Source organism: Salvelinus namaycush, unplaced genomic scaffold, assembly GCF_016432855.1.
Source record: "Salvelinus namaycush isolate Seneca unplaced genomic scaffold, SaNama_1.0 Scaffold343, whole genome shotgun sequence".
NCBI lineage: Eukaryota > Metazoa > Chordata > Actinopteri > Salmoniformes > Salmonidae > Salvelinus > Salvelinus namaycush.
Window position 1 is genome coordinate 75,285 of NW_024060375.1, and position 26,216 is coordinate 101,500.

The 26,216-nt window shown below is 43.6% G+C and overlaps 1 protein-coding gene across 1 annotated transcript in view; it reads left to right on the plus strand.

Annotated features, from left to right (window-relative positions):
* Nucleotides 1-4,683: 4,683 nt before the first annotated feature.
* LOC120040347 (serine/threonine-protein kinase ULK4-like) overlaps nt 4,684-26,216 on the plus strand; it is a gene marked incomplete at its 3' end in the record, with an annotated part of 134,760 nt that continues 113,227 nt past the window's right edge. Inside the window, exons 1-18 of the mRNA XM_038985535.1 lie at nt 4,684-4,762; nt 5,121-5,258; nt 5,426-5,525; nt 5,670-5,809; nt 6,060-6,225; nt 7,538-7,639; nt 7,852-7,935; nt 8,026-8,101; nt 8,536-8,637; nt 13,117-13,277; nt 13,373-13,442; nt 13,774-13,780; nt 14,938-15,042; nt 15,438-15,498; nt 15,673-15,857; nt 18,839-18,885; nt 20,034-20,112; nt 24,812-24,919. Of these exons, the coding sequence (XP_038841463.1) occupies nt 5,121-5,258; nt 5,426-5,525; nt 5,670-5,809; nt 6,060-6,225; nt 7,538-7,639; nt 7,852-7,935; nt 8,026-8,101; nt 8,536-8,637; nt 13,117-13,277; nt 13,373-13,442; nt 13,774-13,780; nt 14,938-15,042; nt 15,438-15,498; nt 15,673-15,857; nt 18,839-18,885; nt 20,034-20,112; nt 24,812-24,919 (1,731 nt within the window). The remainder of the gene's footprint in view (nt 4,763-5,120; nt 5,259-5,425; nt 5,526-5,669; nt 5,810-6,059; nt 6,226-7,537; nt 7,640-7,851; nt 7,936-8,025; nt 8,102-8,535; nt 8,638-13,116; nt 13,278-13,372; nt 13,443-13,773; nt 13,781-14,937; nt 15,043-15,437; nt 15,499-15,672; nt 15,858-18,838; nt 18,886-20,033; nt 20,113-24,811; nt 24,920-26,216) is intronic.

The following is a 26,216-nucleotide window of genomic DNA, read 5'->3' on the forward strand; positions in this document are numbered from 1 at the left end:
GTTCAATTCCGGGCCGACTCTTTTCTCTGTATATATCAATGATGTCTGGTAATGGTGATTCTCTGATCCACCTCTACGCAGACGACACCATTCTGTATACATCTGGCCCTTCTTTGGACACTGTGCTAACAAACTAATAAAATAACCCTAACCTTATAAAGGTGTGTAGTAATTTAACCTTTATTATTATTATCATTATTATTTCTCGCTGATAGGAAAAATATGTTCCATATGTTCTATCGAGCGTCTAGGGATCTTAACAAAACTCCCCCGACCAGAAGATAATATCATCAATAGGCGCTAAAGCAGTTAGCATCTATGAATGGGTTAGGTGCTAGTGTGAAGGGAGGCGGCTACAGACTAATTCTGTCAAATGGTAGGCCTATTAAAGTACACTACTACATTCCATCTGTATAGTATGTGACCAGGCTAGACCTTGAAGACAGATTAGAAAAGAATAGATCATAACTTCTTATGTCACCCACAAACACACACACACTCATACTCACGTTCTCACACACACAGGGGTCAACCATAGAGTAGCATACAGAGGTCAACCATAGAGTAGCGTACAGAGGTCAACCATAGAGTAGCGTACAGAGGTCAACCATAGAGTAGCGTACAGAGGTCAACCATAGAGTAGCGTACAGAGGTCAACCATAGAGTAGCGTACAGAGGTCAACCATAGAGTAGCGTACAGAGGTCAACCATAGAGTAGCGTACAGAGGTCAACCATAGAGTAGCGTTGTCACGTTCCTGACCTTATTTCCTTTGTTTTGTCTTTGTTTAGTTGGTCAGGACGTGAGCTGGGTGGGCATTCTATGTTATGTGTTTCTATGTTGGATTCATTTTCAATTAGCCTGATATGGTTCTCAATCAGGGGCATGTGTTTTATGTTTCCTCTGATTGAGAACCATATTAAGGTAGGCTGTTCTCACTGTTTGTTTGTGGGTGATTGTTCCTGTGTCAGTGTTTGTGCCACACGGGACTGGTTTCGTTCGTTTCGTTCATTTCATTTGTGTGTTCCTTCCTGTTCGTGCGTTCATGTTATATGTTCACAAGTTCAGGTCTGTTAACGTCGTTTATTGTTTTGTAGTTTATCAAGTGTTTGTTCGTGTTCGTCTTTCACAAATAAATCAAGATGTATTCACACTACGCTGCATATTGGTCCGATCCTTGCTCATCCTCAGACGAGGAGGAGGACGAGCGTTACAAGCGTACAGAGGTCAACCATAGAGTAGCGTACAGAGGTAAACCATAGAGTAGCGTACAGAGGTCAACCATAGAGTAGCGTACAGAGGTCAACCATAGAGTAGCGTACAGAGGTCAACCATAGAGTAGAGTACAGAGGTCAACCATAGAGTAGCGTACAGAGGTCAACCATAGAGTAGCGTACAGAGGTCAACCATAGAGTAGCGTACAGAGGTCAACCATAGAGTAGAGTACAGAGGTCAACCATAGAGTAGAGTACAGAGGTCAACCATAGAGTAGCGTACAGAGGTCAACCATAGAGTAGCGTACAGGGGTCAACCATAGAGTAGCGTACAGAAGTCAACCATAGAGTAGCGTACAGAGGTCAACCATAGAGTAGCGTACAGAAGTCAACCATAGAGTAGCGTACAGAGGTCAACCATAGAGTAGCGTACAGAGGTCAACCATAGAGTAGCGTACAGAGGTCAACCATAGAGTAGCGTACAGAGGTCAACCATAGAGTAGCGTACAGAGGTCAACCATAGAGTAGCGTACAGAGGTCAACCATAGAGTAGCGTACAGAGGTCAACCATAGAGTAGCGTACAGGGGTCAACCATAGAGTAGCGTACAGAGGTCAACCATAGAGTAGCGTACAGAGGTCAACCATAGAGTAGCGTACAGAGGTCAACCATAGAGTAGCGTACAGAGGTCAACCATAGAGTAGCGTACAGGGGTCAACCATAGAGTAGCGTACAGAAGTCAACCATAGAGTAGCGTACAGAGGTCAACCATAGAGTAGCGTACAGAAGTCAACCATAGAGTAGCGTACAGAGGTCAACCATAGAGTAGCGTACAGAGGTCAACCATAGAGTAGAGTACAGAGGTCAACCATAGAGTAGAGTACAGAGGTCAACCATAGAGTAGCGTACAGAGGTCAACCATAGAGTAGCGTACAGAGGTCAACCATAGAGTAGCGTACAGGGGTCAACCATAGAGTAGCGTACAGAGGTCAACCATAGAGTAGCGTACAGAGGTCAACCATAGAGTAGCGTAGGCCCTATCTGGAGCATGCTAGAGCATGTTAGCTACTGTCAAGCCTTGTTGGCAGTGGCACCTGACAATAGACTGTATGCATGTGACAATATTTTGATTTCATTGATCTGTATCCGTCACAAACGCAAGCATGTGCATGCTCTCTCTCTCTCTTTCTCACACGCACGCACACACACACACACACCGAAAAAGAGAGGAGAGAGATTATGCCTACTGTATGTGGGACGTCTGAAAACACCAGAGAATAAAAGGCCCTTTGACCACTCAAAAGAACATCTGACTTTTATCTACTTGCTCTGCCCGACAACAAGCTTCACTTAATGTCTTCAAAATCCATTTTTATTGGTCACATACCCATATTTAGTAGATGTTATTGTGGGTGTAGCTAAATGCTTGTGTTCCTAGCTTCAACAGTGCAGTAGTATCTAACAATTCACAACAATACACACAAATCTAAAAGTTAAATAATGGAATTAAGAAATCTATCAATATTAGGATGAGCAAAGTTGGAGTGGCATTGACTAAAATAAGGTAGAATTGAATACAGTATATACATACGAAATGAGTAAAGCAGTATGTAAACATTATTAAAGTGACTAGTGTTCCATTATTAAAGTGACCAGTGATTCCATGTCTATGTATATGGAGCAGCAGCCTCTAAGGTGCAGGGTTGAGTAGCCGGCTAGTGATGGCTATTTAACCGTCTTGATGGCCTTGAGATAGAAGCTGTTTTTCAGTCTCTCGGTCCCAGCTTTGATGCACCTGTACTGACCTCGCCTTCTGGATGATAGCGGGGTGAACCAGCCATGGCTCAGTGGTTGATGTCCTTGATGATCTTTTTGGCCTTCCTGTGACATCGGGTGCTGTAGGTGTCCTGGAGGGCAGGCAGTGTGTGTTGGGCAGACCGCACCACCCTCTGGAGAGCCCTGCGGTTGCGGGTGGTGCAGTTGCCATACCAGGCGGTGATACAGCCCGACAGGATGCTCTCAATTGTGCATTTGTAAAAGTTTGTGAGGGTCTTAGGGGCCAAGACAAATTTCTTCAGCCTCCTGCGGTTGAAGAGGCGCTGTTGCACCTTTTTCACAACACTGTCTGTGTAGGTGGACCATTTCAGATTGTCAGTGATGTGTACGCAGAGGAACTTGAAGCTTTCCACCTTCTCCACTGCGGCCCAGTCGATATGGATAGAGGCATGCTCCCTCTGCTGTTTCCTGAAGTCCACGATCAGCTCCTTCGTTTTGTTGACATTGAGGAAGAGGTTATTTTCCAGGCACCACTCTGCCAGGGCCCTCACCTCCTCCATGTTCACACCAGTTCAGTAACAGTTCAGATTGAAGTTTACTGCCCTGTGCATTTAACCTTGCTTGCCCCTCTACAGTTTTCCCTCAATAGCTATCAAAGCCAGGTTAGGAACAAGGAAGTGGGCAGAGTGGGTGGGGACAGGCAGACAGACAAACAGACAGAGCACTAGAGAAAGAAAGGGAGAGTTAGCTACTATACAATCTATCAGGTTCCAGGGATTTATTTTACACAGGATATAATAATGTAATGACCTGACTAGATCATAAAGAAACAATTGTCCAGACAGAGGATGAGTTTACGAATTGACGGTTTATTAACACAACTTTACACAGGCTACTGTTTGTCCGTAGCCCACACCAAATAAATGAAAGATACCCCACAAGCCAACCGTGACCTTCTCTTGTGAAGCCCAGACGTAAGAGGAACAATGGCTAAACCTGGTCTTAACTTCCAATGCTCCATCCCCCTGCCCAACTCCGCTTCACGCCACTCCACCAACCACCAGGATGCCCGGCATCAGAACATTCCAGGCATTCCCGTGATTGGCAGATAGCAGGTTGATTGGCATGTCGGACCCCGCGAACACTGGTAATACAAGACAACCCACTCATAGCCTAACACATAACACACCGTTGTCTGTGCGGGTCGCTACAATAATATAATAAAATATATAGCTAATTCATATAGAATATAATATCATATTTTAGGGTAAGGGTCTATCCCAGGTTGGAGGGATGGATCCAATAATTATCACCATATTTGCGAATGCTAGCTAGATCTATGTCCACAGTTTGAGTTGGCAGTCAAAATTATGTGGGCCTGCTTTGTCCAAAGATGTTTTAGTATGAAAACTCTGTGCTTTGTCTGTCTCTGTACACAAGAAGACGCATAACCTTGCATTGTGTGTGCATTACTGCCGCGTCCTTCCTTGTATCCTAGTAACCAAGGAATAGCTCAGTCAGAGGTATTCAAGCAAAATATTGAAATACAATAAGACACAAGTACATGCTTATTATGGATCCTTTTCATACAACTTTTAAAGTTTAACATTAGTTTTACATCCATCAAATGTAAAAGATAAATAAAAAATGAGTAGCTTAATTTTTATTAAAACCATGTATTTTTACCCCCCTACAGTAGGAATGAAATGATCCAAAAGTGATATCCGGTAACAAACTTCGCGCTTTGAGTTTGAGTTCGAGGGGGGATTTGAAGGTAAAACAGCGCTTTTTAATAATATGTATTTTTATTATAAAGCAATTTAACTAGTTCGTGATATAGTTACAGTTAGTTTCTGGATTCTTGCATGTATTAACCTGTTTATCTGTTTATGGGAATTGGCTGTCTGGTTTTATGATTGAACTTGCATGGACCGTACAGTTGGTCTGCACAGCTTGCTTCTGTCAGTAAAACAGTTAAAGTTAGCGTTACCTAGCAAATTAGCTAGCAGTTAGCGACCTAGTTTAACTAGCTAAATGCAAATGCCATTTACTAGTTTCAACCTATACAAATGTGCTATTCACCCCCAGCAAGTGACCAACCACTTTCCCTAACTTGAGAATCTTCTGTGCAGATGGAAAACTTCATCCTGTATGAGGAAATTGGAACAGGACGCAAGTCAGTGGTTTATAAGGGGAGGAGGAAAGGAAGCATCAATTTTGTTGCAATTATTTGCAGTGACAAGTCAAAAAGACATGAAATTACAAACCACGTAAGTATCCAGCATCACTTCCTAGTAGTACACACATCCCTTTCAACTGGTTTTACTTAGTAACATTTTACAAGCATTTTGCTACACCTGCAATAACATCTGCTAAACGTGTATGTGACCAATACAATTTGATTTGAACACTGACTGAGCCCATGGTGTATCCACAGGTACGGCTAACTCATGACATAAAACATGAGAATGTGGTAACCTTCTATGAGTGGTATGAAACCAGCAACCATCTTTGGCTTGTAGTGGAACTGTGCACAGGTGAGATGCTTATTTGGTACTGTAAGAATACCATCGTTACCTTATGTCAACCTTTTACCTTTACGTTTCACAAAGTATGAATGTGATTTGATAGTGTATAATGGTAGGATAATAATAATCATTCAGAATTTCTCTATATTTTAGGGGGTTCACTGGAGTCAGTCATCACCCAGGATGAGTGCCTGTCAGAAGATGTAGTGAGGGAATTTGCCATCGATCTGGTCAAAGGCTTGAGATACATCCATGATGCTGGTATCGTGTTCTCTGACCTCACTCCCTCCAAGGTGCGGTACAGTATAGATGTCCTGACTCTCTAATTTTCAATTGGTCAAACAATCAACTCTATATCGAGGCTCATCTGACATTTAATACATTCTATAGATCAAACCATCCTAACACTTTACACCCAATGAGCTCCTTTTGTCAACTAAGCAATGCTGATTATTTCTAGCCAAACATTTATTCTGTGTCTCAGTTTTGATTTCATGAAGTCAATGGAATTTGATTATGACCTTGTGTTTTTTCCTCCTATAGATCTTGTTGGATGGCCCTGGCACATTGAAGTACTCTAACTTCTGCCTGTCTAAAGCTGAGGGGGAGAATCTGGAGGAGTTTTTTGCTTTAGTCACAGCAGAGGAAACAGGTGGAGGGGATGGCAAAGAAAACACATCAAGAAGAAATATCAAGAACAGAATCCAAGGTGACCCTTACAGTACATATTGTTATACCATGGCATTGTTGAATACTTGTATCTGATTGGCTTGAAGGGCATTCTAGAGCGTGCATAATGTCCCTATAACGCATGGTATATCCCAACGGTAGAATTCAATGGCTTTAGTTCATTCTTACATGTTCTATGTTTGAGCTGCTTTTGAAAGCATAAGTCGAATTGAAAACATTATTGGCATTGTTGAATTAGATTTTCATAATAGCAAGCTAGGACTGATAGTTTGGTTAGCTAAACTAGGAAGTCTGTTTGTTTGGTTACCAAGGCAACTACTGTAGCTATCAAGTAAACTTGCTAGCTACGTCAGTGGATGTTGAACACATTTCTACCGGCAAATGTGTTCAATTATGGTCATGGTATAAAAGGGATAATCAACTCGGGGCTCAATGCGTTCTCTGGAAAATAATGCAACTCCGTGGAAGGTTAGTTCCACTCCACTAGCGCGTCGTTCCTGATTTTCCATAGAACACATAGCCCCTCATTGATTATCCCTTACTTATTGGATGTTTACTAGAATGTTCTATCACATATCCTATTGTCGCTACACAGGGTCGCTACATTGTTCGCAGGACAAACTCAGCATGTTTAATTACACTGGTGTCAGAAGAGAAGTGGGATCCAACTTCTGACCCCAGTGTAATGAAACAGGCAGGGAGAGTGATCCAACTTCTGACCCCAGTGTAATGAAACAGGAAGGGAGAGTGATCCAACTTCTGACCCCAGTGTAATGAAACAGGAAGGGAGAGTGATCCAACTTCTGACCCCAGTGTAATGAAACAGGAAGGGAGAGTGATCCAACTTCTGACCCCAGTGTAATGAAACAGGAAGGGAGAGTGATCCAACTTCTGACCCCAGTGTAATGAAACAGGAAGGGAGAGTGATCCAACTTCTGACCCCAGTGTAATAAAACAGGAAGGGAGAGTGATCCAACTTCTGACCCCAGTGTAATGAAACAGGCAGGGAGAGTGATCCAACTTCTGACCCCAGTGTAATGAAACGGGAAGGGAGAGTGATCCAACTTCTGACCCCAGTGTAATGAAACAGGAAGGGAGAGTGATCCAACTTCTGACCCCAGTGTAATGAAACAGGCAGGGAGAGTGAGCTTGCCCGCGGTGGTCGATGAACTCTCAACCTTCTGGCCCAAAGTCACAAAAGCATGCTCAAGTGGCAGAGTCGATATCCGCGCTTATAAACACAGGGTTGCCACAATATCATATATCAAATGTTATATCATATCACGGTTTTCAATATATTGTATAATGGATATGTCTTTGTCTTTCTTCAGGGTCTCCAATATACTGTGCACCAGAGGTGGTCAAAGGGGGGGACCACAGTATCAGTAGTGATCTGTGGGCCCTGGGCTGTATATTCTATGAGATGTTTTCAGGTACTCATCAAATCACTTGGGCTGTGTCCCAGATCTGTTTGTCATCTTGCCAACTCCTTTGCTCGTTGTCATTACAATTAGTGGCATGTAGTTGGCACAGTAGCACAAACAGACTGGCAGTCAGGCTATCAAATCACTTGATTTATTGACATTAATAACAGTACTCATTTCATACCTAAATACTTCTTTCTTGTTTTGCGGTCATTTGTCAGGAAAACCACCATTCTTCTCTGAGACGTTTTCTGAGTTGATTGAGCTGATATTACTTCAGGATCCTCAATCTCCAAGGCAAACGGGTAAAATGCCAATTTTTATTGCTTAACAAAATATGTTTTATTGTCATAAGAGCATCTTAATTATAGTCCATATGGTCTTTGTTGTTAAAGGGGCTTCTTCCTGCAAGCCTACACAAGAGTTCCAAAGCCTGCTTAAAGGTTTGCTTCAGAAAGACCCTCAGAAGAGGTACGTCCCTACTCCCTTCACCAAATCAGATTCTTGGTTTGAAGTTTCTATGATGGATAATTCATATTATCCCTTTGACATATGACCTTTGGAAAGGGCGATACCTAGTCAGTTGCACAACTGAATGCCTTCAACAGAAATGTGTTTTTTGCATTTAACCCAACCCCTTTAAATCAGAGCGGTGTGGGGGGCTGCCTTAATCGACGTCATCGGTGCCCAAGGAGCATTTGTTGTTTGGGTTTAATTGCCTTGCTCAAGAGCAGAATGACAGATTTTTCCACCTTGCTAGCTCAGGGATTCGAAGGAGCGACCTTTCGGTGACCGGCCCAACGCTCTTAACCACTAGGCTACCTGTGTAGGACAAGTGGGCCAACATAAGTTTGGTCAGAAAGAGAGGGCTTTATTAGACTTCAGCTTTTAACTGTTCTCCTCAGGATAAGCTGGACTCAGTTACTGGTCCACCCATTCTGGAGAGGAGTGTTCTCTGAGGTCCACACCAGCGAGGAGGAAGAAGAAGATGTCTCATTCAGCTCCAGGTAATGTTTATGTTTCATATAACCATCAGGGCCTTTATTCACAAAGCGTCTAGGAGTGCTGATTTAGGATCTGTTTTGCCTTTTAGATCACAATGAATAAGATTACATGGACAGGAGGGAACTGATCCTAGATCAGTACACTTATTCTGAGATGCTTTGTGAATACAGGCCTGGTCTCAGTCTCGTTTCCTCAAAGGAGTTACCTCATTACGCTCCCTGGTGGTATGCACCATTTCCTCTAATTGTGGCCCCTGGTCTCAACACTAAGCATTATGTTGGGTCTTTCATGTTTGGACATGATTTACATTTTAAACATCAAATCAAATTTCAAATCCAAGTTTATTTGTAACATGCTGAATTTTAGCTTTTTATTGATCCCCTTAAAGGGATACTTCAGGATTTTGGCAATGAACTTGTGAATACCATTTTTCTATCTCTGCGTGCATTTTGAAGGAAGTTGCTAACTAGCGCTAGCGCAACGACTGGAAGTCTATCATGCTAACAGATACCATAGACTGCTTGTTAGCATTAGTTTGCAAAACTACCTCTAACTTTCTTCATACTGGATGCAGATACTGTACATAAAAATGGTATCAACAAGTTCATCTGACTCTGGGGAAGTAGATAAAGGACCTCATTGCCAAAATACCAAAGTATCCCTTTCTCGCCATCACGGTTGACAACTCCATTGTGTCCTCCTCCCAGAGCGCTAAGAACCTTGGCGTGATCCTGGACAACACCCTGTCGTTCTCAACTAACATCAAGGCGGTGGCCCGTTCCTGTAGGTTCATGCTCTACAACATCCGCAGAGTACGACCCTGCCTCACACAGGAAGCGGCGCAGGTCCTAATCCAGGCACTTGTCATCTCCCGCCTGGATTACTGCAACTCGCTGTTGGCTGGGCTCCCTGACTGTGCCATTAAACCCCTACAACTCATCCAGAACGCCGCAGCCCGTCTGGTGTTCAACCTTCCCAAGTTCTCTCACGTCACCCCGCTCCTCCGCTCTCTCCACTGGCTTCCAGTTGAAGCTCGCATCCGCTACAAGACCATGGTGCTTGCCTACGGAGCTGTGAGGGGAACGGCACCTCAGTACCTTCAGGCTCTGATCAGGCCCTACACCCAAACAAGGGCACTGCGTTCATCCACCTCTGGCCTGCTCGCCTCCCTACCACTGAGGAAGTACAGTTCCCGCTCAGCCCAGTCAAAACTGTTCGCTGCTCTGGCACCCCAATGGTGGAACAAACTCCCTCACGACGCCAGGACAGCGGAGTCAATCACCACCTTCCGGAGACACCTGAAACCCCACCTCTTTAAGGAATACCTAGGATAGGATAAAGTAATCCTTCTGACCCCCCCCCCCCCCCCCTTAAAAGATTTAGATGCACTATTGTAAAGTGGCTGTTCCACTGGATGTCATAAGGTGAATGCACCAATTTGTAAGTCGCTCTGGATAAGAGCGTCTGCTAAATGACTTAAATGTAAATGTAAATGTTAAAGTCTAAACCTTTGTTCTGCAATTGTAGGAAATGGACTTGTACAGCAAGCATTTGTCTGCCAATGTTAGTTTAATGTACATAGACAGGTCATTTATAAACTGTTTGAGAAGCTCTGTCTCACCTGTTTCAACGCCAAACAATGTTGTGCAGTTGCATATCTCCCTCCCCGGCCTTTTCTCATGACATAACTTCTTGAGAATGCATGTTGGTCTGATTTTATCATTAACCATGCCTGTGTTCAGGATGGAGCCTGGACCTGCCCAATCAGATGGGTTGTACTGTGAGCCGTTAGTGGGAGGAAGACAAAGGACTTCACAGAGCACAGACACAAACGTGTTGCTGATGTTGAATATGATTTACTAAGTGCAATATGAGCATAAGATAACAGTCCGTGTTTCACTTGTGTAATAACCTATACCTCTAAACTCTATAACCATGTAATAGTGTAGCTATTCCCTCCGCAAGGCAATCAAACAAGCTAAGCGTCAGTATAGAGACAAAGTAGAGTCGCAATTCAACGGCTCAGACACAAGAGGTATGTGGAAGGGTCTACAGTCAATCACGGACTACAAAACGAAAACCAGCCCCGTCGCGGACCAGGATGTCTTGCTCCCAGACAGACTAAACAACTTCTTTGCTCGCTTTGAGGACAATACAGTGCCACTGACACGGCCCGCTACCAAAACCTGTGGACTCTCCTTCACTGTAGCCGACGTGAGTAAAACATTTAAACGTGTTAACCCTCGCAAGGCTGCAGGCCCAGACGGCATCCCCAGCCGCGTCCTCAGAGCATGCGCAGACCAGCTGGCTGGTGTGTTTACGGACATATTCAATCAATCCTTATCCCAGTCTGCTGTTCCCACATGCTTCAAGAGGGCCACCATTGTTCCTGTTCCCAAGAAAGCTAAGGTAACTGAGCTAAACGACTACCGCCCCGTAGCACTCACTTCCGTCATCATGAAGTGCTTTGAGAGATTAGTCAAGGACCATATCACCTCCACCCTACATGACACCCTAGACCCACTCTAATTTGCTTACCGCCCCAATAGGTCCACAGACGACGCAATCGCAACCACACTGCACACTGCCCTAACCCATCTGGACAAGAGGAATACCTATGTGAGAATGAGAATGGATATCATAAGGTGAATGCACCAACTTGTAAGTCGCTCTGGATAAGAGCGTCTGCTAAATGACTTAAATGTAAATGTAAATGTAATGCTGTTCATCGACTACAGCTCAGCATTTAACACCATAGTACCCTCCAAACTCGTCATCAAGCTCGAGACCCTGGGTCTTGACCCCGCCCTGTGCAACTGGGTACTGGACTTCCTGACAGGCCGCCCCCAGGTAGTGAGGGTAGGTAACAACATCTCCACCTCGCTGATCCTCAACACTGGGGCCCCACAAGGGTGTGTTCTCAGCCCTCTCCTGTACTCCCTGTCCACCCATGACTGCGTGGCCATGCACGCCTCCAACTCAATCATCAGTTTGCAGACGACACTACAGTGGTAGGCTTGATTACCAACAACGACGAGACGGCCTACAAGGAGGAGGTGAGGGCCCTCGGAGTGTGGTGTCAGGAAAATAACCTCACACTCAACGTCAACAAAACAAAGGAGATGATCGTGGACTTCAGGAAACAGCAGAGGGAGCACCCCCCTATCCACATCGACGGGACAGTAGTGGAGAGGGTAGTAAGTTTTAAGTTCCTCGGCGTACACATCACGGACAAACTAAATTGGTCCACCCACACAGACAGCGTGGTGAAGAAGGCGCAGCAGCGCCTCTTCAACCTCAGGAGGCTGAAGAAATTTGGCTTGTCACCAAAAGCACTCACAAACTTTTACATATGCACAATCGAGAGCATCCTCACCGCCTGGTACGGCAACTGCTCCGCCCACAACCGTAAGGCTCTCCAGAGGGTAGTGAGGTCTGCACAACGCATCACCGGGGGCAAACTACCTGCCCTCCAGGACACCTACACCACCTGATGTCACAGGAAGGCCATAAAGATCATCAAGGACAACAACCACCTGAGCCACTGCCTGTTCACCCCGCTATCATCCAGAAGGCGAGGTCAGTACAGGTGCATCAAAGCAGGGACCGAGAGACTGAAAAACAGCTTCTATCTCAAGGCCATCAGACTGTTAAACAGCCACCACTAACATTGAGTGGCTGCTGCCAACATACTGACTCAACTCCAGCCACTTTAATAATGGATTTAAAAAAAAAAAAAAAATGTATCACTAGCCACTTTAAACAATGCCACTTAATATAATGTTTACATACCCTACATTACTCATCTCATATGTATATACTGTACTCTATACCATCTACAGCATCTTGCCATCTTTATGTAATACATGTATCGCTAGCCACTTTAAACAATGCCACTTAATATAATGTTTACATACCCTACATTACTCATCTCATATGTATATACTGTACTCTATACCATCTACAGCATCTTGCCATCTTTATGTAATACATGTATCACTAGCCACTTTAAACAATGCCACTTTTATATGTTTACATACCCTACATTACTCATCTCATATGTATATACTGTACTCTATACCATCTACTGCATCTTGCCTATGCCGTTCTGTACCATCACTCATTCATATATTTTTATGTACATTTTCTTCATCCCTTTACACTTGTGTGTGTATAAGGTAGTTGTTGTGAAATTGTTAGTTTAGATTACTCGTTGGTTATTACTGCATTGTCGGAACTAGGATCACAAGCATTTCGCTACACTCGCATTAACATCTGCTAACCATGTGTATGTGACAAATAAAATTTGATTTGATAACACAGCAGGTTCTATGTAACTACAGTGTTGCTACTACAGGTGTCTTATTACTGTGTAGTTACATACGTCTAAGGTCATGTGTTTCCTTGCTGTTTGTAGTCTGGTGATGTTTTACTTTAGTTAATATGCACTAGCTGATATCTGACCTTTCGTTTGGCTGCAGTGTGGGGAGGAGTGGTGTCTGTGCCTCTAGCCAGTCATCAGCAGAGACACCTGTCTCAGTGACCTCCCAGGGACCAGGAGGGGGATACAGAGGGGTACAGGGAGGGGCCGCAGGGGCAGAGGAGCCCGTCTGCATGCACCCCAACAAATCATTCCGATTAGGTAATGCTTTCTGGGAAGGTGGAAGAAGACATGTTGATGACAGCTGATGACAGTGTAGGTGTCTGAACATAGTTCTATTCTTCTTCTTCTCCTAGACAACATGACAGAGCTTAGACCAAAGAGTGCACTGGACAAAGATACCAGAGAGTCCATATTCCTCCTCAGGTATGATCAGTGTTCATCTCCAGTTCTGATCATTTACTGAACATTGTGTTGGATCAATAGCTTGACTAAGTCAAACTGGAAAATACTAATCTCATGTCTTTTAAAAAAATGAATATTATTTTAAATCTCAAAATGAAGCATGTTTTATGTGATCTTTTTCATCAATCAGCTCTCATCCAACTCCAAGAATGAGTTGCACTGCAAGAGATCCACCCAACAGGACACCATTACCTCAAGTGAGTTCTTCTCTTATCAAATAGCCAAAGGAGAGCTCTGCCTTCTCCACAATTTTATTTGAAGTGTAATCTTTCTGTGAGCTGTCTGTAATCAGAAACATGGTAATAGTAATCAGGCTATTACCATGGCGCCTGCAGACTGCAGAAACTGGTAGTTAAGAATTCATTATTTTCAAAGGTTAATCTCTGTTACAGTTGTTTGTTAACCTTTGGCGCCCTCTACAGCATTCTCAGCGAAGTGCATATTATTTCTCCAGATGGATTTCCTGTAAACATAAGAACATTGGACATTCTTATGTATTATAAACTTCACTTTCATCTAGCCGCTTTAGCCACTTTCATTTATGAGATCTTTGCAAGTCTGGTGTGTGAATAATGTTTGATTATTGGGCTGTAGTGGAGCGGGTCAAGAGCTTCAAGTTCCTTGCTGTCCACATTGCTAAGGAATTACACACACACACCAACACAGTCGTGAAGAAGGCACGACAATGTCTCTTCCCCCTCAGGAGGCTGAAAATATTCGGCATGGGCCCTCAGATCCTCAAAACGTTCTACAGCTGCACCATTGAGAGCATCTTGACTGGCTGCATCAGCGCTTGGTATGGCAACTGTTTGGCATCCAACCTCAAGGCGCTACAGAGGGTAGTGTGTACGGCCCAGTACATCACTGGGGCTGAGCTCCCTGCCACCCAGGAACTCTATACCAGGCAGTGTCAGAGGAAGGCCCTAAAAATTGTCAAAGACTCCGGCCACACAAGTCATAGACTGTTCTCTCTGCTACCGCACGGCAAGCGGTTCGGATGCAACAAGTCTGGAACCAACAGGACCCTGAACAGCTTCTACCCCCAAGCCATAAGACTGCTAAATAGTTAGTCCGGTTAGCTATTGGTTAACTATTTAACTATCTGCATTGACCCTTTTCGCAGTAACTCTTTTGACTTATCTATCCTGTTGCCTGTTGCCTACTTTATAACTACATATATGTACATACAGTAACTACCTCAACTACCTCGTATCCCTGCACATGGACTCAGTACTAGTAGCATTTATATAGCCAAGTTATCGGTACTCATTGTGGATTTATTCCTTGTTCATGGTTGGGAAGGGCCTGTAAGTAAGTATTACACTGTTAGTCTACACCTGTTATGTATAAGCATGTGACGATTAAAATGAGATTAGATTTGAAGTTCTATATGATCACATACTGTAATTGTGCTAATTTGTAATGCTGACATCACTGTGGTCGTTGTCATCTCCAGGACAGTGTGGTGGTCAGTGGTCTGAATGACATCAGTTACTGTATAAAGGACCTGGTGTACACTGACTCTGACCTGGCAGTCACACCTATTATGGACAACCCAAAGGTACCACAAACTACATAATGTAACTGTGCTCTTATTTCTCCTGTTTAAAAAAAAAAAAAAGTTTTCTTTCTAGTAATACATGATTAATTATTGCATTGTTGGGTTTTGAGTTGACATGAAAGGCATGTCACTGTATTTGTGCATGTGACATTAAAACTTGCTCTGTATTTAAGCAGTAGTTTCAGTGTCCATGCTGATGGGGAATTTTAGGGAGGTGCGCGGTTACGCTGTGCGTCCCCCATGGACGGTGGACTCGGAACCAGATAGTCCGGCGTCCCATTGTGAAATATCTATCACGGGTCCTCGGCTTTGGACTCTGAATTGTTCTTAAGAACAGAGGTGGGCAAACCACAACTCTTGTGCATTCTTGTAACAAAGATGCTATCTTTTTTCAGATTCTGAAGACCGCTCCAGTGCGATATGACCTGAAGACTTTGTGTGTCCGAGCATACTCAGGTAATGAAGAAGAACAAATAGGAAAGCTCTCGACTGCTGTGCCGCTGCTGAGTAACACTTGGACACACTCTGCAATTGACAGGTGTTTAGCAGGTGTTAATATACACAGGTTAGACAGACAGCTAAAACGGTTTGGGCTGTGTGATTATTGAGCTCCTCTGACCCCCCCTATAGTGGAGAAGCTGTCCTGTCTGAGCTCTGAGGACTGGAGGGTGTTTCTGCAGCAGCTGTGCTCTTCTCTGGAGGCCCAGGCTGATAAGACCACGGCGGCGGTCCGCTCCAAACTCAACCTCCTCTGCTATCTGTGTACCATAGCTGCCCACAAGGACACAGCTACCAGGCTCATCAACTCCGAGCTGGTAAGGGAAGGGTCACTGCCTGACGGTCTGACCACATGCCCAGCATGCCTGCCATTCCTCCCAGGGCTGCTGCTTTTAACAAGACATGGGCCCTTCTAGGCTAATTTAAGTGTTCAGAGCTTAGGCTATGCTCTCAGAAGAGAATTCTTAGAATCACAACAACCTCTGGCTTTGCTGAGGCTTCTCAAGTGTTAGAAAGGTGAAAGGCCGCGGCACTACAAAGCCGTCAAAGGGTTCCTATATTTACCATGTGACCCGAGCTCCTTAGCACAGCTACAGTATGTGTTGGCCTCTGTTGATCAGCGGGAAGCTGAAACAGTAGTCAGCTAGGTGGGACCAGGAAGTTAACGCTTTCCTCAAGATAATAATAAAATGAACTTCCTATTTCCTTTACTTTTTGTTACTGAGATCCGCTCAGCTGTAACATGTTCAATGACCCTAGTTATGTATGAGAGCACAAAGACCAGGAGGATGTCCCAAATGACACCCTATTCCTTATATTCCCTATTCCCACTCCTTTTGACCAGGGTCTATAGAGGTCTGGTCAAAAGTAGTGCACTATATAGGGAATAGGGTTCCATTTGGACGCACAGATATCATAAAGTTACTTCCTCATTACAGTGATGAGGTATTACGTTGTGACATAATCTGGTCAAATGTTTCAGATCAAATCTCTTCATTCGTTTATTAATGAAATGTCCAGAGATTGATTCAGACGTAGTAAATATATTTTTCCTATAGCTATTAGCCACTAGATGGCATTCCATCACTCACTCAGATTGAACTGAAAATGACATCACCACAGTCATTAGACCTCATGGTGTCTTTAGTATATAATTTCTTTAGACATATTTGGACACTATGGCCAACCGTGACTGAGTTTATGACAATGACGTATTGGCAACTTGACTAATTCAGTATTGTACTGAAAGACGACTGAACTGAAAAAAAGAATGGAAAAGTAATTCCTTCGGAAAGTATTCAGACCCCTTGACCTTTTCCACATTTTGTTACGTTACAGCCTTATTCAAACATATATTAAAGTCTTATTTTTCCTCATCAATCTACACACAATAATGACAAAGCAAAAACAGATTTTTTTTATTTGTGCTCATTTATTAAACATAAAGAACTGAAATATCACATTTACATAAGTATTCAGACCTTTTACTCAGTACTTCGTTGAAGCACCTTTGACAGCGATTACAGCCTCGAGTCTTCTTGGGTATGACACTACAAGCTTGGCACACCTGTATTTGGTGAGTTTCTCCCATTCTTCTCTGCAGATCCTCTCAAGCTCTGTCAGGTTGGATGGGGAGTGTCGCGGCACAGCTATTTTCAGGTTTCTCCAGAGATGTTTGATCGAGTTCAAGTCTGGGCTCTGGCTGGGCCACTCAAGGACATTCAGAGACTTGTCCCGAAGCCACTCCTGCGTTGTCTTGGCTGTGTGCTTAGGGTCGTTGTCCTGTTGGAAGGTGAACTTTTGCCGCTGTCTGAGGTCCTGAGCGCTCTGGAGCAGGTTTTCATCAAGGATCTCTCTGTACTTTTCTCCGTTCATCTTTGCCTCAATCATGACTAGTCTCCCAGTCCCTGCCGCTGAAAAACATCCCCACAGCACCATGCTGCCACCACCATGCTTCACTGTAGGGATGGTGCCAGGTTTCCTCCAGACGTGACGCTTGGCATTCAGGCCAAAGAGTTCTCTCTGGTCTGATGAAACCAAGATAATCTTGTTTCTATCATCCCGAGAGGCGCAGCGGTTTAAGGCATCACTACAGAACCGGGTTCGATCCCGGGCTGTATCACAACCGGCCGTGATCGGGAGTCCCATAGGGCGGTGCACAATTGGCCCAGCGTTGTCTGGCTTAGGGGAGGGTTTGGCTGTTGTAGGCCGTCCTTCTGGAAGGTTCTCCTATCTCCACAGAGGAACTCTGGAGCTCTGTCGGAGTGACCATTGGGTTCTTGATCACCTCCCTGACAAAGGCCCTTCTCCCCCTATTGCTCAGTTTGGCCTGGCGGCCAGCTTTAGGAAGAGTCTTGGTGGTTCTAAACTTCTTCCATTTAAGAATGATGGAGGCCACTGTGTTCTTGGGGACCTCTGCAATGTTGCAGAAATGTTTCGATATCCTTCCCCAGATCTGTGCCTCCACACAATCCTGTCTCAGAGCTCTACGGACTATTCCTTTGACCTCATGGCTTGGTTTTTGCTCTGTCAACTGTGGGACTTTATCTAGACAGGTGTGTTCCTTTCCAAATCATGTCCAATCAATTGATTGTACCACAGGTGGACTCCAATCAAGTTGTAGAAACATCTCAAGGATGGGCTCAATTTAGATTCTCATAGCAAAAGGTCTGAATACTTTTATGTAAATAAGGTATTTTGTTTTTTATTTTTAATAAATGTGCAAACATTTTCTAAAAACCTGTTTTCGCCTTGTCATTATGGGGTATTGATTTGTATTTATTTAATCAATTTTAGATTAAGGCTGTAACGTAACAAAATGTGGAAAAAGTCAATGGACTGAATACTTTCCGAAGGCACTGTACATATACGTGCGTCACATATTGTCCGTCACAAATGTCACCCTATTCCCTATATAGTATGGGCCCTGGTCAAAAGTAGTGCACTATATAGGACATAGGATGCCATTTGAGAAGCAACCTAGACATTGGAAGTTAAGTCAAATCAAAGTGTATTGGTCACCTACACAGATGTTATAGCTGGTGCAGCGACATGCTTGTGTTACCAGCTCCTACCAGTGCAGCAAAAATGTCAATCAAGTACACAAATAATAATAATAAAAAAGTCAAGAGGTCATGAATGTCAGAACTAATCCAGTTGACAACCCAAATAACACTGTATCAGTAATCCAAATGCAATCTGTGCGTATATCCAGTGAAATATATACTAAGAATGATCTGTACAGTAGATATATTGCAGTGTTAACCAACTGCTGTTGTGTTCTCTCCATTTGTGACAGTTCCCTGTGTTGACCCAGCAGCTGCGTCTAGCACCTAACTGGGACGTGTGAGTTCCTTTAGCTTCCACCTGTCCGACCCCATACATACATACAACCATTCTCTGCATTCTCCATGCGCCAGTGCATGGAAATCATGTCTAGCATGTACTGTAGCCTACTGCACTTTACAATGATCTGGTGCCTGGTCTGGATATTATGTAAATCACTGTTAACCTTTACAATGATCTGGTGCCTGGTCTGGATATTCTGTAAATCACTGTTAGCCTTTACAATGATCTGGTGCCTGGTCTGGATATTCTGTAAATCACTGTTAGCCTTTACAATGATCTGGTGCCTGGTCTGGATATTCTGTAAATCACTGTTAACATTTACAATGATCTGGTGCCTGGTCTGGATATTCTGTAAATCACTGTTAGCCTTTACAATGATCTGGTGCCTGGTCTGGATATTCTGTAAATCACTGTTAACATTTACAATGATCTGGTGCCTGGTCTGGATATTCTGTAAATCACTGTTAGCCTTTACAATGATCTGGTGCCTGGTCTGGATATTCTGTAAATCACTGTTAACATTTACAATGATCTGGTGCCTGGTCTGGATATTCTGTAAATCACTGTTAACATTTACAATGATCTGGTCTGGATATTCTGTAAATCACTGTTAACCTTTACAATGATCTGGTGCCTGGTCTGGATATTCTGTAAATCACTGTTAGCCTTTACAATGATCTGGTGCCTGGTCTGGATATTCTGTAAATCACTGTTAACATTTACAATGATCTGGTCTGGATATTCTGTAAATCACTGTTAACCTTTACAATGATCTGGTGCCTGGTCTGGATATTCTGTAAAACACTGTTAGCCTTTACAATGATCTGGTGTTAGAGAGATGTCCATCATCAGGATCATAAAAAACACCTTTGACTTGAGGATTTATATTTTTGTTGAAAGGAATTAAGAAAGGATGTTGTACAGGTTAAATTAATATAATTACAGCAACACTTATTACTAAATAGTGATAAAATGATGTAAAAAATAGCAGTGTTATTTCTGTGGATGTTTTCCATGTATTTATACCAGACCTGTCTGTCTATTCCAGGAAGACTATGGCATTAGTAGCCTATGTCTATGGATGTTTTTGTATTTCAGGTGAAAACAGTGTCATGTGTGTGTGTGCATGTGCGTGTGTATTCCAGGAAGTTTAAGGTGATGCGGGTGCTGGGGCTGCTGGCATCCCACTGCACTGAGCTCAGAGAGGAGACCCCCGTCACTGAGGTTAGTGGTACTGTCTGTCACGTTGCTGAGGTTAGTGGTACTGTCTGTCACGCTGCTGAGGTTAGTGGTACTGTCTGTCACACTGCTGAGGTTAGTGGTACTGTCTGTCACACTGCTGAGGTTAGTGGTACTGTCTGTCACACTGCTGAGGTTAGTGGTACTGTCTGTCACGCTGCTGAGGTTAGTGGTACTGTCTGTCACACTGCTGAGGTTAGTGGTACTGTCTGTCACACTGCTGAGGTTAGTGGTACTGTCTGTCACACTGCTGAGGTTAGTGGTACTGTCTGTCACACTGCTGAGGTTAGTGGTACTGTCTGTCACGTTGCTGAGGTTAGTGGTACTGTCTGTCACACTGCTGAGGTTAGTGGTACTGTCTGTCACGCTGCTGAGGTTAGTGGTACTGTCTGTCACACTGCTGAGGTTAGTGGTACTGTCTGTCACGCTGCTGAGGTTAGTGGTACTGTCTGTCACGCTGCTGAGGTTAGTGGTACTGTCTGTCACGCTGCTGAGGTTAGTGGTACTGTCTGTCACGCTGCTGAGGTTAGTGGTACTGTCTGTCACGCTGCTGAGGTTAGTGGTACTGTCTGTCACGCTGCTGAGGTTAGTGGTACTGTCTGTCACGCTGCTGAGGTTAGTGGTACTGTCTGTCACGCTGCTGAGGCTGGCATAGTCCAGCAGCACTGCACCGGGCCCCTTCGCCCTGTTATCACAGCACCTATGCTTGTCCTCTGTGTATCAATGGTGGATGTGTCCCAAATGCATAGGGCTCTGGTCAAAGTGCACTATGTAGGGAATAGGCTGCCATTTGGGATTCGATCAGTGTATCACATATAACTATCAAAGCCCTGAGCTGCTGAATAGTTGAACATCACTTCAACTGTTAGAACCAGAGCAGACAGTGTAGTAGTCTCAATACAAACATCTCACAATCTTTTACACACACACAATTCTAACTATGTGAAAGACCCCTACAACATCAACAACAACAGTAAAATCTGTTGAATTAAAATCCCCGGAATCTGTGACTAATTGCAGCAGAGCCATAGAAGTCTAGTCTCTATGCAGCATAATGATAATCCAATGGGAGCGGTAGTGAGAGAAAGTACCTGGGTGAATCACCAGATGCCACTGTAACCCAGCGGTAGGTAGAGCTCTAAACAGGCGCCACCGATCGACCTGCCCAAACATGCTTATGGAGCCGTTAACAAACCGTCAAAGACATTGCGGTTAATCATTTTAAAAAACAGGATTCTATTTGATGTGAAATCTGGCGCCTCCACCCTTGATCCACGTCTTACATGGGTTTGCCATGATTTCCTGTGGTGGTTTATAGGTTTAAAGCTCATAGAGGAGGGGTATACGAGCGATATACAAAATGGCCGTCGTTAATCAACACACCAGAGAATGGCGCAGCGACTTTTATTTTCCACAGTCTTCTTTTCTAAAGATGGCTGAGGATTTGATTTGTCGCCCCGCCCCCCACCACCCATCTGGGCACAGCTAGCTCAGATTCCCAGTGACAGATCCCAGAGACTTTTATCACTGTGCTCTCCACAGGGGTTCTGTGTCTGATGGTCAGCCGCAGTCATGGCCATTTCTGGTCAGGGCAGGGCTATTGTTACCACCATCTCCATATGTCTGCCACACTGTGGATCTCAGTGTTCGTCCGTGATCCTAGTTAAAGTTTCCACTGTGAGATGAGTTTTCTCTCTCTTGGTCCGGGCTCGTGTTGAGCCGATTGTTTTTTGAAAGGAGTTCTCGATTGTTTTTTGAAAGGAGTTCTCACAGTGAGAATCACAAGTTACAATGCCGAATAGTTCAATGTTTATTGTCAGCGTTGAATTTGGTGCCTCTACGCTCTATAGGCTACATAACAGAATCAGACGTCAAGTTGGCCCTACACTATCATTACAAACATTTCTCACAGTCCTTTAAAACAGTGAGCGGCAATGACTGCAGCTGCTATTTTTCAGGCATACTGTTGGCTTAGTTAGGACAGGAAGAGAGGAATTAGTTCAGTATTATCCTCTTTCCTCTGCCTGTCTCTATGGATACTTCAACATCATTCTAATTAAGTGTTCTCTTCCCTGGCAGAGGCAGTACTTTTCTGTGCCACAAACCACCAAGCCCCAATTCAGACATTTTCGCTCTCTCATGGCAGCGCGTCAATAGTGCTGCACACACTGTCTGCTGTTTCCACCCAGTGTCCCTTAGAAACTGGCCTAGTGTGTCGTGCCGGCCGTCCCTGCAGAGTGAGCAGAACAGACTGCCTCCTGCCTCCCTCCTCTCATTGTGGGAGAATTAGCCTGTTCCATTTCCTCAGACGGGGCTTGGAGGCTAGTTCTCAATCCTCACTACTGGAAAAGGAACAGAGTGCTGTGGCCAATGAACACTGCTGTTGATTCTATTCAGTTTGGTTTCTTGTGTCTTTTGCCAAACTATGATTGTGTAAAGATTGTTATTTTAGGGAATTTTAGGTTTGTTAAATTTTAATTTAGGTTGTTTATCCATTACTCCAAAAACATTTGAATAATTTGGTATACATGTATTCATCATCAAAAACACATCCATAATGGCTTGAGTCAATTATTGCTCGCTGGCCAAAGCAATCTGTCTCATGTCCTTCTGATAACTATAGGCAGAGACCATTAGTGATCTATGGGACCATAGACTCATGAAACGCCTGAGGTCAGGTGTGTCGCAGGCGTCAGCCCTACATCAAACGCCTGTCTTCTTCTGGACAGCCGTGGGATATTGATCGACCACACTACAGCATAGCAGGTCACCTTTTGTTTGTTATTAGCTTGCTCCTTCCATCAATAAGACATCAGGACACATCTGTCTGCCTGTCCTGCCTGCCTGCCACCCTGTTTGTAATGAGTGAATGATCAGGCTCAAACCACTAAATGTCACAATACATTCATTAAGCTAAATCACATACCAGGGACATTATATTGATTCAATTGATCAGTTGCATTAATGTGATGTTTAAATCAAATGTTAAAATCTAAACTAACAAAGCAGTAGTTTTGTGATTTGTCAATCGTGAGAAAGGTAGTATTTTCATGTCACTTTGGCCCATTGCTCTTGGTGTGATAATTTGTCTTCATGCCTGCTGAGTTGTCTCCAGTAAGACTCCAGTCACGTGTTGTTCTGAACCACAGCTGAGACGTGATGATAGTGATGATGAGTAACAAAACCTTGGTTGCCTTGAGAAACTGGTCTCTCTGTCTCTCACTCTGTCTCTCACTCTGTCTCTCTCACTCCCCAAGCCTCGCAGGGATGTTGCATGGCCTTACACTGTCTGTAGCCTCAGTAGTTTAACGCTCTGCCTTATGGGTAGGAGGGATGGAGGAGGGGAGGGGGGGGGGGTAGTTGCGGATTGTACGGGAGCGATAATGCTGCGTTTGGAGGAAGTAGCCGTGTGTTGCGGCTCCAACTTAGCCTGTTTGTTTTCTTGAACAGTGAATGGTCAGTCAGTTGCAGGACATCTCTCCTGCCAAAGCCGCGTTTCTCTCTGGCATCAAACGTGAGCCAAACATCTGTTCCCTGCAGTCACCATTTACGTTCTTTACCGGCCAGCGCCAGGCCGCCTCGCACTGAGTGTGCTGCCTATTTGCATAGCACCCTGCTGAGAGCGCTGCTGCAGTAAGTCCGTCACATCCCCCCCACTTCTAAAGAGGACGAGACTAGGAAAATGCTAATTCCACGACTTAGCCAGTTAGGGTGTGTGTTTGCATATATGTGAATTTTTGTGTGTGTCTGTGTGTGTGTGTGGGGGGATGTTTTAGGGAGGTGGTTATTATGTGGATCCTTCCAATAATTTGGGGCGGCAGGTAGCCTAGTGGTTAGAGCGTTGGACTAGTAAGCGGAAGGTTGCAAGATCGATTCCTCGAGCTGACAAGGTAAAAATCTGTCGTTCTGCCCCTGAACAAGGCAGTTAACCCACTGTTCCTAGGCTGTCATTGAAAATAAGAATTTGTTCTTAACTGACTTGCCTGGTTAAATAAAGGTAAAAATAAATAAATAACACCATAATGACATGTTTTATATGGAGTCTCATTAGCCTCCCTCCTCCCTCCCACCTTTGTCCTTTATCCAGTTCATTCTAGCTCTATACCCTTTATAGTGTTATAATGTAGCTCTGTACCCTTTATAGTGTTATAATGTAGCTCTGTACCCTTTATAGTGTTATAATGTAGCTCTATACCCTTTATAGTGTTATAATGTAGCTCTGTACCCTTTATAGTGTTATAATGTAGCTCTGTACCCTTTATAGTGTTATAATGTAGCTCTATACCCTTTATAGTGTTATAATGTATCTCTGTACCCTTTATAGTGTTATAATGTAGCTCCGTACCCTTTATAGTGTTCTAATGTAGCTCCGTACCCTTTATAGTGTTATAATGTTGGCTTCATGGAGTAATGAGCTTTAAATCTGTCATGTCTACAGGCCTCATAGTTTATTAATGGACACAGTTTGACAATATAGACCTTAGTGCTAAAGTAGAAGAATAACAGGATGGAATGGGGAAAACATATAACTTCTGGCAGAGCACAGTATTCTACTCTGTCTGGACATTGTTGCGTATCCAGTCTTGGTAGGGTACATTATTCAATATAAAGCGTCGTGAAGGGCAGAAGTACTGTCACGACTGTGAGTGAGTGACTGATGCTAGTGCATTCTCTGCGCCTCCAGGCTGTTGTCATGTTCACGGAGCTGATCAGGGAGAACTTCAGGAACAGCAAACTGAAGCAGTGCCTGCTGCCGCCACTGGGGGAGCTGCTCTACCTCATCGCCACACAGGTGATGATATACTCCAAAGCAGTTCCCTTTCAACCCTATGCCTTCTACTGTCTTAATGAAATGACTCTGTGAAATGATTGCCATTACAGTGAATTAGACCTACTAAATTCTATTCAATCAATCAATCAAATGTATTTTATAAAGCCCTTTTTAAATTAGCAGTTGTCACAAAGTGCTTTACAGCTAGTGACTTATACATCTGTTGGCTTAGGCCTTTATGATGATATTCTGATACTGTTGATAATATACCACAAAGATACCTGCTTAAATAACTACTGTATTTAAGCACTCTCGGTAATATTAGCACTTAAAGATGTCTGTCTGTATTTGGTTTTTGTGTTTGATGAATGCTCACTACAGTTTGTGCAAGGGTTTGAAAACACTCAATGACAAATCGCTCTACAACACACAGTATTGCTTTTCATAATGGCTTGCCACTAGTTTATTATTCCATTGAAAAGCTATGCAAAAGAGCTGTTTAACTTTCACGCTGTTTTGACTGTAAGCTGTCTTGACCTCCGCTGCATCTGAAAGCCATGTAGACACACATGAAGGTTCCTGGTGGTGGGATAGTATCTTTATATTCAGGGGGTTCCTGTTCCTCTCTGAGCTCTCCAGTTTGTCAGGGTCACTCAGTGCAGCACAAACACAATGGCCGTTGACTTTATTAGCTCAATAACCAATAGAAGTAAAGGGTTTTAAAGTGCCATTTATTCTCTATTGGCTATTTGTTTTTTCTCCACAAAAGTATTTTACTGTATGGGAATGTGCTTTCAAGGCTGAATTCAGGCAGCGTTAGTTCTAGTTTAATAAAAATACCCGTGAAGAGTAATTGCATGTTATGGATCCACACCATATTGGTACACACGACAATTCTCTTTCTCCTAATTTATGCTAACTGAGAATCTTAGGAATTTGTACACCGTCTCCACAGAATAATGGAGATGCCTCTAAATAATTTAGAGTATTCTGAGATTCGAGCAACATTTATAGGCCCTTTCATATTATTAATACTACATGGACAACATGGGGAAACAATCTGTATGAGGATTCATGTACTGTAGGTATAATGTATTACATAACAAATTATTTTTTTAAACACAGAAAAATGAATAGACGGAATAAAAGCAGAGCTTAGGTAAAAGCAAGCCATGTGGTTAATGGGCTTTCTGAATACTGCAGATGTCAGATCTTAATTTGAGACAGTTTGCTACAGCAGGAAAATAATTCTTTAGCAACAACATTTTTGTAGGGGTTGATGCATTTTTCGTTAGGGCAAATCAAGTCTGAAATTTCA